The following is a 17797-nucleotide window of genomic DNA, read 5'->3' as shown; positions in this document are numbered from 1 at the left end:
AACAACACTTTTGCAAAAATTGTACTCCCATTTTATTTTTAAATGCCGTCCAAAAGTATTACAGTGCGAGATCGTTCCTGCAAATTGGCATAATCACTGTTTTACTGTTGACTCATCACCTTCACCGGCTCTGAGACCAGGGCAGGGAAATGGCCTCGAGTCATCACTGACACCCAACATTCATTCTTATTGTGCATTATTTCTAAGGCAACATGGAGGACCAAGCGAGCCTTGTCTACTGAATCCAGTGGCTGGTGGTTTGGACTGTTGCCAGCGTCTGAAGCAACATTGGCACATATTTTTTTTTCTTGTCCCTTCAGGACAGCTTGGTTAAAGGCAGCATGTTACACATCGAGTTTACACACACACTCGCAGACGTACACACACACACACACATCACACCTCTGACACAGAGGCTGAATCATCTTCAGAGTCCTCTGATACCATCGGGTGTAAACCTGATAAATCATTCAACTCCTCTCAGACTAATTCAGCCGTTTCACTTCTGACTGTCATAGATCATTTAAAAAGCATTTTTTTACCACAAAATAAAAACAATTATAAATAAACACACAACTCAAAGTGCCCAAATTCCAGTGTAAACACCAAACATCTGATGATCTGGTGCCGGTGGCTCAACTGTGTTTTGATCAGGATTTCAAAGAGGCTGCTCAGAAACGTATTTTTCTCCTTCAAAACAAACAAAACAAAATGTTCCCCACATTATTAGATACACATTTACTGTATGTACATGTACTCAAATAGAAAACTCTCTATACAGTACAGTGTGTACAAATGTGTGTAAACCACAACTTGTACAGGGTCTCGATCAGCATATTTCTTTTTAAAGAATCGCTCCAACATTTTAGGAAATTGGCTTATTTGCTTTCTCACATATGGATGAGAAGATGGATATCATGTTCTGTATATATGACAGAACAGCCGGCAGCTTGTTAGCTCATCTTAGCATAAAGACTGGAAACAGGACAGTATTTTCTTAAGTCAAGTTCATATATTTGGTTGTATTTGTTTTTTCTTTTTATTTACAGTTCTCAAAGTTAATGGTTGAACTGTAAAATATCAAGTTACATCTCTTTGTCATAAGACTTTATTAACATCTTATGAATCACTCCCAATTCTTTTATAAACCTGTACCAGGATTCTTTTCTCTCTTATCTCGGTTAAATCTGTGGGTGGGGCTGCCGTGCAGAAACCCAGCGTGATAGCATCATCTTCTCATCTTACGTCTGAGCAGACCAATGAGCATCTTCCCTAAAATGTTGAACTCTTCTTTGAATTGGTGTAAATCTATTCATCTTGATCAACCTGAGGAGTGTTTTGTTTTTATGGCAGGAGATTTGTTTGGAGTCAGCTCGAGTCCAGCTCCTCCTGCAGCTCTGCAGCTTCCATCACTGGGACGTTGTAGTGGCGGTCGTCCTCAGTGACGAGGCACACCGACGGCCAGTCGTCCTTGTGGTCGTCCGGGTAGAAGGTGACGAACTCCTCCGTGTCGGCCTTGTACAGTCTGTAAACTTGAAGGGTGCAGTGCAAGGCGTAGCCCAGCAGGAACATCTCCACCTGCACACAGCAGGGGGGTAATTGCACAGTTACAGAGGAACATGCAGTCCACACAGCGCAGTGTTTAATCAGAGGCTCAAGCACATGATATTAGTGAGGTGGGGTTCCTTTGTCCAAAATCACATCCTTGCTGAAACCTCCTCATCACATGCATCATGATGCAGAAGCACTGCAGCACAGACAAGCCCCGTAATAATTTTCCGAGAATGTTACACATCCAGTCTCCTGACATCGCACATTCATTGTGAGTTTTTAACCAAGCGTGACAAACATTTACTGGCAGAAATTCTCAGCAGCTGATATCTGGAAGAGTTGTATAACATAAATGGTTTATGTAAAACTGACCAGAGTTTTACTGTAACCAGGTCAATCTTCAACCGTGCGGTTGAGTGATTAACAAATGAAAACCGGGCCCTGGTGGATTCCTCTTACCTGCTCCAGCCCGGCACTGAGGCCCACGTGGCTGAGGTGGTTGCAGAGGAAGGAGCGTGGGCAGTCGGACGAGTCGCGTGCGAACAGCAGCCAGCAGAAGAGCGGAACATCTCCGCCGGCCTGCATGCAGCCGTGCAGCTCCACCGCTCGGCCCAGCATCAGCAGCTTGAGCGCCTCCAGCAGCCCGAGCTCCTCCTCGCCGCCCTGGAACACTCGCTCGCACAGCTGATGCCGCTCGGCAGCGGAGGAACAGTCCACGGCCGCCTGCCACTGGAAGAAATCAATTACATTAATCAATAACTGCTTTGATTAACAAGCATGGAAGGAAACTTTAGCTGCCATTTGAGCTTTACTTTCCCAGTACAATCATTAGATGAGATAAGCAATTTGAAGATGAAGTTTAAGATCCTGTGAATCTTTGCTGTGAACATTTTCTAGCCCGAGCAATCAATGAATTACCAGGAATGAACTGATCCAATAGGGAAAGATGTTGTAGCCCCAACAGGATCTGTCCAGATTGTTGTATGAGAGCAAAGGTGATTTAAAACCAAATTCTCTTGGTGGGGGGGGGGGGGGGGGGGGGGGGGGATACAACAGTCTGACTGTTAGTGATGGGCAGATAATTATTCAGGAACTACTCAACATCTACAGAAGCAAGAATTTTAATCTGCAACATTTGTATGTTTTGTTTTTGGCCCTTTTTTGCCTTTAAAAAGGGGTCAAGGGTCGTTTCCCACTCTATATGATCCAGACCCTCAGACACAGCTTCCTCTCATTAAAGCCACTGACTTAGAAAACCCTGTGCTGTAAACACCAGCTCCTCACAAGCCGCCTGTTGCAGAGGGCGACTATAAACTCAGCACAGGCCTCGGACTGTTGGAGTTAAGACGCACTGTGGTTTTAAGAGTTGAAACTACGCCTTTGAGGTTGAGGGTTCATCTTTCTCTGCAAATGCTTTAGAGCAAAACAAGGCCGAGTTAATGACACAGGGGAAAAAGAGAGAGTCTTGAGGGCCGGAGCCGTGCAGCACTGAGGAAACTGCCCTCCCTCTAACATGTGGAAGCAATCACTTCCAAAAGCCTTGCAGACACCAATACCCTCACTGCACACGGATGGCATTGAAGTAGTGCAGTGGTTCTCGCTCCGCGTCTTTAAAATACTTTGTCATCACGCGTGGGTTAGTGTGCAGATCCACTACCTTATTTCGGAGAAGCTCCATGTAGCTTTTGAGCTGCTGGGTGACGTCCTCTGGTCCGTCTCCCCGCTGGCACTGGCCGGGAAACGTCCACTGACTTATGAGACCTTCCTGTGTCTCCAGATGCTCCGGCAGCTGTAACCCAAATATAATAGAGGTAAGATGAAAAATCAGCTGAATAAACATCAGCTGAACGATAAAATGACATAAACACAGACGTTACACAAGGTATCCAGTCTACTGGAAAGTTTTTTTATTTAAATATATCCTGTTCTTTTAAAGATTCATTATAATTAACAGTTAGCATCCACAGAGACTGTGAATCTCTGGTAGATTGAATTTGTTAGAGAAAATGAAAGAAAAGGAAATTACACTGTAATTAGTAGATGCATCTTATTCTTAGGTATGAGGAATTTCTCAACCTGGGCTCAGAACTACAGGAGTTCTAATAAACGATTATAATAAATCGTGTGGGGGATAATTTCATATAAATCTTTTCTATAATAATTTTTTCTATAATCACTCGTATGACTCCGTTAGCACTGGGGCGGACCACCTTGGAATACTTTATGAGCACTCATAAGTTTGACCATTGAGTGTTTCCTTATTCTGTCAACATTGCAGGAATGCAGCTTTAACCACTGGTCAACTGGTCGGATCCCCTAAAGGTGTGGGATGGGGGGGGGTTTACCATGGTAGCGTCGTCCTCCTGCAGCCACGCAGGAAGCTGGGTGCTGTGGGACAGGACCTGGAACAGCGTGGCTCTGAGTGCACAGTAGTTGTCCCCCCTCACTCTCCTCAAGCTGCTGAACCTCTGGGACATCTCTTTATAACCCTGCAGCAGGACACCACAGGAAGTCATTCGTGTGAGAACATAAAAAACAAAACTGTCTTTAATCTGAAAACACTTTGTCCTAAGAGCTACAGGCACCAACCTTTCTAATGAGAACACTTTTGGCAGTATTTCCTTTCCACTCCCTCTCGCTGTACCACAGAATGTCCACGGCCGGGGCCAAACTGCATCTGTCCTCCACCTTTAAAACTGAGCGAGAGAAAGAGACGAGTAAGAAGACATGATGGACGGAACAAAAGGAGCCCTGTGTGCGTCCTACGTGACAAAACAGAGGTGGTGTTGTTTCTAATCCCTGATGCAGTTAAAGTCAGTTGATTTGAAAGTACTGACGTGTTGTTTCAAACACAGATGTCGGTCCTGGTTCATTATGTTGAGACTCTGAGAGTTCCTCCGCTCCTCTGTACAGGTCTTCATCACTAAAGGGGAAAAAAGACACATGTGACTGAAACTCACGCCCTCAACACTTCAGCCGTACAAAGACAAAGTGCAAAAACTAACTTCAGACAAAGTATTTGACATGTTTCTTATTACTAACAGGTATTTCCCCTGTGGGTGAAGTGTGATGTAACTGATGTCTCTGTGCCATAGACCTCAAATGTCAGTTTTTGAGTCTGTGACTACTTCCTCCTCAATTGCAATAAACGTGTAGTTTAGTTTCTTTGACTCAATCCTACATGCACAATCTCTGGTGCCCTAAAATTAAAAAAAAAACAAAAAACAATATACAATATGTATTTGTGACCCATGTTATAGTTTCAGTAGGAACCAATGGGCTTCAGTCTGAGAGCCACAGACAGGACAGAGGGTTCAAGACAGACAAGAGGTTTGTTTGTTGACTAAATGAAATTCAACATCCTAGTTCCTCCAACTCACAGTAAATTATTCATCAATGTGGTGGCTGATGTTCCAAATCATGAAATATTTAGATTAACATTATTAGTACTCATTTTCTTCATTTTTCACAGAATGGCACCTCCACTTCCAATCTGTGTGATCGAGAGGGCGAATAAAACATTTGCTTCCAGTAACAAATTAAATCTGCACCGTGGCTTCTCGTGCAGTTTGTTGAACTTTGATTCATGGAACTCACTTTGTGTGAGTGACTTTGCCCCAACTCCCTAGAGAACTGTAAATTATTGGTTGTTACTGTGTGATGTGCGAGTGTTGATAAACAGACATTAATAACACATCTCTCCGTCTCTGGGAAAGAATTTGAGATCTTTCAAAGCAAAAGATTAACAAGAGCCACTTCCTGTGTTGTGTCTTCTGTGTTATCACTGTCTGTCACTTTTGGACAGCACATTACGTGTGAAGTCTAAAATAAAGTTTAACAAACCTATCCTGCAGGTGAGCTTCATCCGACTCTTCCTTCTCCGGGACTGTCTCAACTTCAACCTGGACATCAGCGGCTGTACTTCCTTCCGGCTGCTCCTCTTTTCCAGTTACTTCCTGCATCTGAGAATCCTTCACAGCCTGAGTCTCAGATGGAGCGTTCTCCTCCACCTCCACCTCCTTCTTCTCCTCTTCCTCCTCCTTCACTTCATCATCCTTCATTTTGGCAACATCTTCATCTTCATCCTGCTCTTCCAGCTTTGTTTCCTCCCCAGTATCTTGTCTGTCGTTTTCCAAGGAAGAGACGTCCTTCAGGTTTGTGTCCGAACACTCAGACTCTGGTTGGACACTCTGATCGGACTTCAAGCTGGACAGAAACATATTTCTGTTACTTTTTCTGCATTACAGACATAAACATAAACTTCACGTTTTATATTTGAAACTCATATTACAACAGAATTACACAGAATGTGTGACTTGAATAACATCTCATTTTGAGAGATTTATATTACACAAATATTTACAGAAAAAGAAAAGAAGAGGTTGAAAGACTGAAGAATGAAAACACAGGATGGAATACAAGCTGTGGTTTCTCTACACCCCCTAGTGGTCAGACTGAGAACCAACAGATATCCACACTATACAAACAAGTGCCTTGTTTTGATTTCACTGACTCTGAACCGACTGACCTCTCGGTGGCTTCTGCCAGGGCTGCGGTCTCTGACTCCCCGAGGGAGTTGACAGAGTCTCGCTCCTCGCCGCTGTGGTCGCGTCCCGATCCAAGAGACGACTCAGACACATCGTGGCTTTCTATCGCTTCAGGAACGACCTGCTCTAACACTGAAGAACAGCCATCTTCTGAATCCTCCGTCACAGCACTGGACACAGGGCAAAAGACAGAAAGGCAGGGTTAATAAAGTAGTACGTTAACGTTTTTGTGTACAAGTAATGCGACATAGTACATAAACAGATACAACTTTTTAGAATTGATTACAGGAATTTTTCCATTTTAAATCCTTGACAAATCAAGTTAAAATCCTGACTTTTATAAAACACACTCAATTACTTGATTTTGCAGCTCTGCTCTCGAGGACCTAATACAGCCATCTATATAAAAAGGATAATGACTTGGGCAGTGACCCTGATACAGAAAAACTGTCAAGAGACGCATGATTTACTGAATGTTGACAAATCCCACTCAGACATGTTGCAAAAACAACCAGAACGCCTCGATTTTCCCTCTAAGTAAATATTCTGTTAAAAATATTCACATGTTTACTGGTTGAGTGGTTTCTGTTGTTTTTAGCTCGTGACATTTTGAGGATTGACCTCAGCTGAACTTTTGTAAACAACGACCATTGACCACCAGTTTGATGGAGAGGTATTTAGAAGTTCTCTTATTCAAATAGTTTTATTTTATTTTATTTTATTTAATACATTAAACAAAATCTTATTTATAGGATATTTTCTATCCTTTTAAGTATCTTTCAGCTGCTTTGGAGAGTCTTGACTTGAGCTGCAGAATTCGTCGAGGTTTTATTTTCTATGAAACCTGAAAACAAAATTGGAACATGGGCCAAGAAGAAAAGAGCTAGTTATTTTAAACACAAACTCTATGTTTTCTCATCCTTTTTCTGCTTTTCTGGCCCTTAAGCTGCTTGGGGCGGTTTATCAATTCATCAAATTGTTGAATGCCAAAAAATGAATCAGCAAGTGTTAAGGTTTTTAAGCAAAATTGTCAAATATCTACTGTTTCTTCCCATATATGAGGAATCAATGGGTTTTCTATACCATTTTCAAGAAAAACTGCTGAATAATTATAATTATCAAAAAGAAATTGGCTTCATATTGACCCTAATTTTATCAAATCATTCTCCCATATGTTTTCCATTTAGTTTAGACATGAGGAGTTTATATTGTCATGTGACTCACCAGCTGGGAGCCTCTCCATCGGCCTCCTCACTGACCACAGAGACCGGCATCACCTGACCAGCTGCAGCCGCCGGCTCAATGTTTGGCACCGACACTTCACTATTTGCTGATAACTCCCCCGATGGCTCGTTTACAGCTTCGTCAAACATAACCTTGGAGCCGGCTTCTTCCTCATCATCATGGTGAGAAGTGTGCTCTGTCACGTGCTCTGTGTTTGAGGTCGTCTCAGGAGGCGGTAGAGGCTCTTCAACGCTGACTGACTGGGCTGTTAGTAGAAAACCATCTGTGACTTCGTCCTGCACCGAGGCTGGGGTTTCTTCTTCTGGCACCACATTTGTTTCCGTAAAAACCTCCCAGTCAGCTGCAGCGTTGACTTTCTGCTGGGAGTCTAAAGTGCCTTCCAGAGGTTCAGCTGGTTCGCCGTCATCTGAAGGTTCCTTCAAAACCTCATCTTGTGCTCTTGTGGAGTTTTCTTCGAGTTTAACATCGTTGCATATAGTGGAAGGAGGTGCTGTCTGGATGCTCTCCGTCTTCAAGGGTCCGTTCTCCTGAGTGTTATTGGGCTCCGTCTTTCCGTTCTCAGGACTTAGCTTCACCAGCACAAGCTCAGGCTTCTCCTCCACCTTTATATCAGCCTTGTCATGGGTTTTCCTGAGTGGCAGAGCACAGAGAGGAGGTGAAACATAACATAGCACAGGACAATCTCCACTGAAATTTAAACGAGTGGAAAAACAAATGAGTAATAAAGATCAGAAACCCCTTGTAGATGTGTGTGTGACCAAAACAGAGATGTTTCAAGGTTGTTTCTGTACTGTGGGTGGGGAAGAAACAGGGAAACTCTGCTTTCAACTATCATCTGTATCTTTTTGCACATGCAGGAGTGAAATGTTTTTGTCCTCATTTTGAAACCTTTCAAAATCTCTGGAAACCCCCTCGTCTAAATTGTGACTTCAGCGCTACTAAGAGACTTGTAACTTAGGGGGAAATCTAAGCTATCATAATCCCTTTATCTTTAAGCGTATGTTTGTCGTCTAATATTTGTCGTCTTTCTGCGTGCAAAGATGAAATGTTTGTCTGAGTCAAAAGCAACATTGTAATCTTTTACATAAACAGACAGCGAGAAAGACAAAATGTCTTAGTAAACATTTCAGTGATGACAAATAGACAATTTCATTTGCTTTTCCTTTGAGTCATACTAGTCAATTGTGCCATGAAGTCACTGGGGGAAATTTAAAACGATCTTTTCCTCCTGTATCAAGTCCCGAGTCACACAGAGAGATCAGGTCGTCTTACTGACTCCCAACCCATCTAAAACACAGATGGAATTTTTCCTTAAATTCACATATAGTAATACAGTAGCTGATTTCACAGATAAACTACAGAAATAATTTGGATTATAAGGCGTCTTCTACGTGTATGCCACCTTGTTTTCATCGTGAGATATTTGTACTCTTACACTTTAATGTCTGTTGCGTTCTAGAAACGCCATCAACACGCCAATTTGCTCAATTTGAATGTATCTGTGATATTCCTGCTGTTTTCATATATGCACTGATATTTTCTGGACCCTTCACTGGGGGGCTGGCAGGAAAATTGCCGGAAAATGTCAGCAGCAAAAGACTCGGACATTTGCGTTGTCACTTTCCGACTCATCCAGAAAATGTCCGGACTCCAGTGCGTGTCTGAAATCCGGACAAGTAACCAAACCACCGAGTAGCAACAGTCAATCTCACCTCATGTCATCATCTCCATCAGGACCACACGTGCCCTCCTCCACCGTTCCACCCGCCGGCACCGTGGCCTTGGAATCATTTTTCAGCAGAACACTTCTTTCCTCCGCGCTGCCACAGGGACTCTCATTGCGACAGCAGCTGTTCCCCATCTGATCGCTCCCTCTCACCCGGGACGTCAGACAGGTTGTAGGCTGAACAGCGACCTCGGGTCCAGAGCAACCACGGAGCGACCGGACGAGTCGCTGCACCTGAGGACTTCAGGAGTCCATGTCGAGGAGGGTCAAGCTGCTGCTAACGCCAGGGAGTGTCCATGTTCAGGTGCCGTGAGAAGGTCGATACCTAGAAGGCAAAAAGACACAACATGAATAAATGAATTACTAAAACACTTGAGATGAAATGGATGTACCAGGAAATTCCGTGACCCGGCTGAGGAAGTTTTTTCATTAATGATTAAATGATGACTGGGTCAAATCTGATGAGGCTGTTGAAGATATTGTTAAAATCTTCTTCAATATAAAGCATTGAGCAACTTCAAGTATCAAAAACATTACATATATATAAAAAAGAATTGCAGCCGACCAAAAAATAAAATGCTGATCGAGACAGAATGACCCACGTGGATTTGAAATAATAAATCTATATAATTTAATGACCAACCAACAAACACATTCAGTTCCTGGTGTTATATAATCAATCAAACCCTTTACATTTGCATATATGAAAATCTGGAACCAGTAGAATGACTGACTCGATTAATCGAAAATCAAAACAGTTCAGTGACCAATCGTTTCTGTTCTGTCACAACAAATGTTCTATAATATTTGATGGCAGGTTGGATTGTAAAAATCATATGAACAGAATATTGGTAAAGAGATATTGGTGAATTACACCAATACAAGAACAGCACGTCATGGTGTATGGATAAAAACATGTTGCTGTGGTCACGAGGCTAAAATTGTACTTCATAAAATCAGATGTCAGATCAGTTGTGAGGGTTTTAAACGCAGCTGGAGTCCGGAAGGAGAAGTGACAGCTGCGATAACGACAGGAACAAACCTGGAGCTCGTGCGGTTTCGGTTTCACTCTGTTAGCTGCAGCTCGAGCTGAAGTTAGCTCGAGCTGAAGTTAGCTTGCCTGCTAGCCGCACTCGAGCTAAACACAGAACACGCGCCGAAGTCACCGCCGCTCCGGGGAAACTCCGGAGAAAGTCCTGCCGGCCGCGCGGTGCCCTGCTGCCGCTGCCGCTAGCGTCCGCTGCGCCACATTCCGTCAAACTGCGGAGATCAAACTGCGGAACATCTGCGACGCTTCAGCCCGAGCAGCGGGGTCACGGCTGCGTCAGAGCGACGTCATGACGTCGAGCGGGGAGCTACGGTGGCCGGGAGAGTTCAACTCGATGCGAAGGAAGTAAACACGTGCAGAGAGAGGTACACGTAAATATTGAAGAAAACACAAGCAAATGTAAATGTTTTTACAGTTTTCTATATATTATGTAAGAATAAAGCTTTTGTTTATACGACTCTAAGAAGACATACTTTGCAAAAGCTCAAAAAACCTTCCAACATATAGCAGCAAATTTGTGTAAATTCTTCATTGTTACAAAATATCTATTACCAATCATAAAAATGGGGAAATATAAATAGGGTTTTCATTTCTTTTTCAAAATAAGAGTGAGAACAGAAACGCAGTACATTGTAGCAGATCCATTTTTATTTTCAAACATTCTGCAAATTCTAGAATGAAAATATCTATTTGACATTATATACAACAAAAGTATTCAATTGCTTTGTAAGAAATGTACACGTTTATCAAAGTTTATAGTTCAAGTGTTGTCCTCCTTGGGTTTTGGTCCCTGATCTTCAGCCACTAGATGTCCTTCAGCTCCTGTATGTGACTGAGCAGCTCCTCCGGCAGCTCCAGCTCCGACACCAGGTCCATGCAGCTCTGCAGGAGGAGGCTCAGGTCTTCATCTGAGCAGGACGAGCGGTCAGCTGACCCCGAGCAGAGCCTCTGTGGTTGCTGAGGAACGTCCTGGTCCATTTTGTCCCCACGGCTGCAGCACTCCGTCTCCTCTCCGCACCCTCCGTCCCCACAGCAGCTGGGATCTGCCTGCTTTACCTCCAGGTCCTCCATGCTCTCGGAGACGTCGCTCACGCTGGGCGGAGGATTCTCCATAGACTTCCTGATGCCGTCTGCGATTCTGTCTTCGTGCTGCGACACCCGCTGCAGGAGCTCGGTCACACGGGCCGGGACGGGGGTTTCCGGATGCTCGATCTGGCACCAGCACCATATAGCACTGGGATGAGACACACAAAGAGGCAGCAGCGTCATGTACAATAGCTCAGCGAAGGGACTGGGCCCCACATCTGCTGGACAGAAAAGAGAATTCAAAAATGGTCGGAACAAAAAACGTTGTGATGCTTCTGTGTGAGAAAGAGGCTGAAATATTTTACGGGAGATTATCAGACTTTTTAAAGCTTTCATCGTGGAAAGGTTTTACAAAAACATTGAAATAACTTTCCCAGAATATCCTAACATGTTTAAAGAACAATATTATACCATGTTTTAAATATGCATTAACTGAACAACTGCCCAGACTCTATTTGTGTACTCATAAAAGTGCAGATAAAAATAAGTTAAATATGACAAGATGTTTAAAATCCTGTTTCTTCCCTGATCTGAACCACAGACACAAACCAATCTGTATCAAATGTAAGGCTGCAATGACTTGATCAAAATCAGGTGACAATGATCGGTCAGGGTTGTGAAGATTTTTAAGCAGCAAAGAATGTAAGTATTTAACTTTTACTAATGTTGTACAACCACCATTGTCTTTTTCTCGAATTTCCCCCCTTTTATTGTATTTTGTACCATATTTAGCCTTTATCTGCATTATTTATTATTACCATAGCAAAATTATCTCATGTTTAACCATCTTGTTGATTTATACTTTGCAAATAAACAAATTTCTGCCTCCAGTTTCTCAAGTAGAGTCAGTTTGCTGCTTCTCTCTGTGTAATTATATAAAACTTTCATTCAGGTGTTAATCTGTGTGCATAGGTTTGGAGTCTGGCAACTTGCAGATTTGATCAAATAAGAACTGATCAACTTAATCGATTATTACCTGATGATTCCCTTGAGTCGACCCACAGCCACAGTCCGAGCGGCTCCTTCCCGGAACCCCTGGTTGAATCCGAGCTGAAGCGCCGCGTCCTCTCCGGCATTGACCCCATCAACATACCCGTCCTGACCGGGACCAGAGCAGATAACCATGAGCCCAGTGAACACTCAGCTTCCAGGTGGATCATGGACGAGGAGCAGGAGGAAACTCACCTTCACTCGTTTGTTCATGTTCGAGCTCCACTCTTTAGTCTGGAGCTTCATCTCGTCTCCAGCTTCATCGAACACGTCCTCGGCGCTGAGGGACGCAGCTTTCAGCCAAGACATCTTCAGCTTCTCGGGGAAGATCGAACGCGTCTCAGCGACGGTTCGTGTTGTTTCTGCGGGACGAGAACACGCGAGGGGCCGCAGCAGCGTGACGGCTGACCGGGAGACGTCATCACCCCGCGACGTAAACAGAAGAACCGCCTGAAATCTAAATCACAAGAGAAAACATCGTGTTTGTCATTAACTCGTGTTTGTTATTAACTTAAGGGACATTAAGAGTCCTGATGATGACCAACATGAAACTCCTGGGACAAACATTCTAAATGACGACCTGTAGTGCAACTAAAAGAGACGATATTACTATGATTAATAATTTAATTATTATTATATTTAATTATAAAAAAAATTTATTATTTAAATTACAATGTTTCTAAATTCATTATGATTTGTATATTCGGTATTTAGCATTTGTAAAACTTTGGTTTTGGGGCATGCTTCTCCACACTTCTTCTGTGGTGTTGACAAGAGAAGCTGAAAGCTGCTGCACACTGCCACCTAGCGGCAAGATGCACCAGATAATAATAAGAATTATAAGAGTAATAGCATTTTTCATCCAGGGAGTGGCGCTAAAGCATCACTGTAAAACCTGTCCACAGAGGTTCACTGCAGGACTCAAAACTCATTACATGGTCAACTCTGTTAATATAATAATATTAATGATAATATTATATGTTATAATATGTATAACATAATAATGAAATGATCATATAATCTCAGTTTGTCCTCTAGGTTAAATAAAGGATATTCTCATAGCATTTCAAAATAGTGAGAGATAAAATGTCAGCTGGGTGATTTTTTCAACCTTTTTAATTAATGCAAGTTGTGATATTGGGATTCTTAGTAATTGATTTGCATTAAGGTGGATCAGAATCATATCAGAGAGAAGGTCATGATTCATATTCTCAGAAAACGCAAAAATTAAAAAAAATTTAATAATTTTCTGATAAGATTTCATGATTTTGATCTAACACAATACAAATCAATCACCCAGTATCTGTAATTTACATTGATCAGATTTGCATTTCCATAGACGACCTACACCCACGTGACATTTTATAAAGTGCTTCATGAAAACATCCGTTCTTTAGATGAAAAACATGCGAAAGGGGTGAAATCCTCAGATTGAATCCGTCGTGTTCTGGTCAGAAACACGTCAGAGCTGAAGAAATCATGTCTCCTGTTGTGTTTTTTCCTCCCACTCTTAAGAACACAGATGTTTAGTGCAGTCTGAACGCTCCGGCTGCTCAAATCAATGTCCGCTGCATCTGTACAGCTTCCTGTTTAAGATTTCAAACGTTGAGACGTCAACCGTCACGACAAACACATTATTCATTCATCAATAAAGCATCTCACTCTTCTCTTCTCTCTGTTGGGTCAACAAACGAGGGGGGGGGGGGGGATCCTCACGGTTTTATTTTCAGATCCTCTCAGTCCTCGTGCCACGCTTTATGGAAAACACAAGAGAGGCCGGGTGGCGGGCAAATGCATTTCACCTTGGTGGAATGCATTTGCAGCCGCTGGACAACAATGGCCTTGAGAATACTCTGAGGCCACGGAGGAGTCGTCTCTGTGCAGGAAAACGGAGTCGGCCCCGAGGCCTCATTCGCAGCAGCCACACCTTCAGTCCCCCCGCTCGCTCAAAGAGTCAAAAACAACCAGCCGGGGCAATCACCTGACACATTTCCATCCAATTTCCACTGCAGAATGTGTTCATTTTCAGGCTAATGGCATGTCATTTTGCTGGAGCCTTTGGTCAAGAATTAATCCTGGAATCAAAACAGATTTTCCGGGGAGCAATCTTCCATCAAGTATTGATTTTTTTACACTCACGGAGCCTGTACTCCCTAATTTAACCTGACAGCCAGCAGCACAATGGACTGGGAGCACCTTGGCATCTCACAGAGGGAGCTCTCCTCCTCCTCCTCCTCCTCCTCCTTTTCATCCATGAAGAGAAAGAGAGATTGGGGAGGAGAGAAAGAGAGAGAGAGAGGACTCCTGGATGGATAAAAACAAAGGGAGCTGCTTATAGAATACACAGAGATAAAGCTTCCGTCTCTCTGTTTTACCCCTAATTATGTTTTGCAGGATAGTGCAACTTGGGCAGGTGAGGCTGAGAGGGAGAAGGAGAGTGTTCTGGGGCCATCAGCTATCATTATGGGCCTGTTGACATCTCCCTGTCTTTGAGTGATGCTCATCGGTGATTTCCCCTCGGCCATTTTCCACCGATGCACCGAGAGGGGGTTTCATCACGGCCAGGAAGGAAAGAGCCCAAAGTGTACGGGTCCTCACTAATAAGAAAGGCAAGATGTGTCCGACCATGTCACTGCTCTAACATCCATACCTGCTCTCCTGATGCCTTCAGATATGCAATCATTCTCTTTTCACCCCCCACACCCCATCCCTCTCTGCACCCCCCTCTCTCTGCATGTGCTGTAAGTATACTACGGCGAACACAGAGGTCAGTGGGATGAGAGGATGATGGAGGGCAGGGCCGGCGGCTCTCAGAGCTGCGGTGACCCCGACGCAGGAGAGTTGCACTTCGCCGAAAGGGTTTTTCTAAACTCTGCGTGCAAACTACCTGACGAGGGGAAGTGATTCCACTTTTGCTGCTTTTAATCATGTGCTTGGAGCAGAAACGTGTTGTGATGCTGTGTTTTAGATAAAGTTGGACATTGCTGCACATTTTAAAGCTACAAAATGTTACTGCTATTTATGAGCAGGGCCGTATCTACATGGAATATGGAATAATGGGCACCTGGTTACCCTGGGACACCCCAACCCCCCCCCCCCCCCCCATCACCAATTAGTGCATCGTTTATTGTAAATTTGTTTTGGCTCTTTTAGTTTTTAGATTTCAGTAGATTTAGGTGATAAATCTTAACATTTGTTTTATTAGTAATATAAAAAGACAGCTGCTATTATGCTGCAAATGAAAAGTGAGAGTTTAACTTTATTAAAAAACAATTTATACTTTCCGCGTTCACTAAGGTCCTAATGATGTAAATGTCATTATCCAACCAATTATTACAATTTAATGAAGCGTTAGGCCGAGACAAATATCAATAATCAAATTTACAGGAAACTACAAGGCCAAAGTCTGACGGATGTTGACAGATTCAAATTAAATTCATTCAGTATTATTAACTATTGACTTCTATCTTAAACATCTCAGAAATCGATATCACATTTTGAGTTTTTTGAAAACAGAAGAAGATTACCCCTTGTTACCACCTGTTTGATTCTGTCAGGACAGAATCCTGCAGAGAAACACTGAGAGAAACCGAACAGAGACATCACAGCCCAAATAAAAGCTACAAAGTTAAATGGACTATGAGCTGATGCAATCAGCTGCTCAAGTCAGACAGGTGTCTCTGTAAAGAACTGGGCTATTAACTCCTCCACCTGCAAACACCTCGCACAGTGTCACTGCTAATAACGCTGAAAAACACCTGAAACAACGGTGGAAAAGCAAAAGGGATCATATGCACGGCCGAGCCCGATCGCATGTGAGGATTGGTAATTGCACCCCGAGAGGCATTTGGGTGTGCGGAGCAGCAAAGTGGGGAGACGGCTGAGCGGCTTCACAGTCGGTGTAGCAACATCTCAACCTTGAGCAGGAAGTGAAAACAAGGAGGCGGAGGAGCGGGGGGGGGGGGGGGGGGGGGTGAGGGATGTACAGACAGTTCATTTACCCAGAACATCAGCCCCACCGCGTGCCGCCGCATTGTCTGAAAGATAAGGAAAGTGAATGCTTCATGCCTGATTGAAAACAAAGGCAGCAATTTAAAACCATCTGCATCCAACACGTGCACTCTCTCCCTCCACCTCTGCGTTTCTGTGTCCGGGCTGATATTGAAACATAATCCATTTGGAGCGCCGACATGTCATAATGTTTTCTACCCGGCCTCCCTCTCCCCGACCGCGCGGGACAATTTCAGGAGGCTGCAGGTTGAACGGGAGCGTTTCGATTTCAACAAGTCAGACGGTTGGAGGAGGCCTCGGTCTCTGCTTTGAGTCTGTCGGGAGGAAAAACACAGAGAGAGAGAGATGGAGGGACACAAAGAAGAAGAGGAAGAAGAAGAAGAAGAAGACCTCAGCTGCTCCTGTACAAACAAGATGCAGAGATCAAAACATGTCTTTACCGTCTGGGTGTCTTTCAGTAGAAACACCCGACAACACTAAGGACGGGAAGTGAACTAAACTCTCACATCTCTGCTCAGTGTTGTGAAGAAAAAAGAAGAAGACGTAATTGATTCAGCAGTTTAACACAGAGCTTCTCATTGTGACACTTGTACTGTCTGTAAATCTACTGTAAACTTGAAATGACTGAAAACAGGACGTTTAACGACTTCTGAGGCTCATAGTGCTGTCAAGTGCTCAGAGGTTGATTTTTGCATCTTATTTGAATATCTAAAGACAAAGGTTGAGTTTATGATTCACAGACAAACTGTGGGTCAGAGCAAATAAAAGTCTGTTTGTTTTCTGTGAGTGAATAAATCTCTGTCACTGCAGATTTGGATGATTTCACATCGGAGCAGAATAGAGTTCATTTGAGCTGCTGCTGGAAAATCTGGTTTGGTTAAAGACGGTTTGACGTTGAGCCGCTGACGCTGTGACCGATGTTGGTGAAATAGGTCACATGTCCTCAGGAGAACCACTAATGTGAGAACCTTCCAGACAAATATATTAAGAAGAGTTTACTGTCCCAGTATCAGTTACATCAGTGCTGATCACAGACTGAACTTAAAGATATGAAGATGGCAGCTCCCCAAGTGAAGCCGAAACATCTGGATCGCCCCCTGCTGGCTGGAGGCAGTATAGGTCGTAAACCCGGCCCTCCTCCTCGTTAGTGGATGGGACCAATCTAATCCAAGTACACTTGTCGTTTTAGGTCATACACTTACAAAATGAAAAACCCATGGGGACTTTGAAGTGATACAACCATCTAGTATTTACTCTGTTTAATCAAAGATACCGTGAAACTTTTTAAATTGTGCAAAAGCAGGAACAAAACTTTTCAGTGAGACTCACTTCCAAGAATGATTGATAAAAAAAAAAGAAGCTCTGACACTCACGCCCTTATATCTGTGTTTGGATTTCTTTTAACCGAGCTGTTACTCTCCATCAGAGAAACTCTACTGGGTGTGGAGAGAGAGAGAGAGAGAGAGAGAGAGAGAGAGAGAGAGAGAGAGAGAGAGAATGGAAAGCAAACTTTTTTATCAGCGGCAGAATACAAACAGTTTTAGAAAACAGATATGGGTCAGGGGCTGCATCTGCACAATTACACCGCTAATG

General features: G+C 43.4%; 2 protein-coding genes across 2 annotated transcripts; both read right to left on the bottom strand.

The window, feature by feature from the left end:
- Window positions 1-8: 8 nt before the first annotated feature.
- On the bottom strand, window positions 9-10276 carry LOC128425507 (protein IWS1 homolog). The gene is made up of 11 exons (XM_053412123.1): window positions 10112-10276; window positions 9056-9394; window positions 7323-7973; window positions 6080-6268; window positions 5395-5757; window positions 4389-4474; window positions 4141-4247; window positions 3897-4040; window positions 3209-3340; window positions 2011-2280; window positions 9-1578 (listed from the first exon to the last, which is right to left on the bottom strand). Exons 2-11 carry the CDS (start codon window positions 9202-9204, stop codon window positions 1369-1371), a joined length of 2301 nt encoding a protein of 766 aa, XP_053268098.1. The 5' UTR covers window positions 9205-9394; window positions 10112-10276; the 3' UTR covers window positions 9-1368.
- A 467-nt stretch (window positions 10277-10743) lies between these two features.
- On the bottom strand, window positions 10744-12594 carry otulina (OTU deubiquitinase with linear linkage specificity a). The gene is made up of 3 exons (XM_053412126.1): window positions 12389-12594; window positions 12180-12301; window positions 10744-11351 (listed from the first exon to the last, which is right to left on the bottom strand). The coding sequence occupies exons 1-3, from the start codon at window positions 12500-12502 to the stop codon at window positions 10922-10924; spliced, it is 666 nt and encodes a 221-aa protein (XP_053268101.1). The 5' UTR covers window positions 12503-12594; the 3' UTR covers window positions 10744-10921.
- Window positions 12595-17797: the final 5203 nt, after the last annotated feature.

Source organism: Pleuronectes platessa, chromosome 20 (assembly GCF_947347685.1).
Source record: "Pleuronectes platessa chromosome 20, fPlePla1.1, whole genome shotgun sequence".
Taxonomy (NCBI): Eukaryota; Metazoa; Chordata; class Actinopteri; order Pleuronectiformes; family Pleuronectidae; genus Pleuronectes; species Pleuronectes platessa.
Note: the sequence above shows the minus strand (reverse complement) of the source record. Positions and strands in the feature narration are given on the sequence as shown.

What these genes read in the sequence shown, in the direction of transcription:
- LOC128425507 (XM_053412123.1), bottom strand. Translation starts at nt 9,204, where the DNA reads ATGGGGAACAGCTGCTGTCGCAATGAGAGTCCCTGTGGCAGCGCGGAG. An exon ending in CTGGCAGAAGCCACCGAGAG is followed by an intron (nt 5,758 to 6,079) that starts GTCAGTCGGTTC and finishes GTTTCTGTCCAG; the next exon opens with CTTGAAGTCCGATCAGAGTG. An exon ending in GAAGCTCACCTGCAGGATAG is followed by an intron (nt 4,475 to 5,394) that starts GTTTGTTAAACT and finishes TTTCCCCTTTAG; the next exon opens with TGATGAAGACCTGTACAGAG.
- otulina (XM_053412126.1), bottom strand. Translation starts at nt 12,502, where the DNA reads ATGTCTTGGCTGAAAGCTGCGTCCCTCAGCGCCGAGGACGTGTTCGAT. An exon ending in ACATGAACAAACGAGTGAAG is followed by an intron (nt 12,302 to 12,388) that starts GTGAGTTTCCTC and finishes GGTCCCGGTCAG; the next exon opens with GACGGGTATGTTGATGGGGT. An exon ending in CGACTCAAGGGAATCATCAG is followed by an intron (nt 11,352 to 12,179) that starts GTAATAATCGAT and finishes GTCTCATCCCAG; the next exon opens with TGCTATATGGTGCTGGTGCC.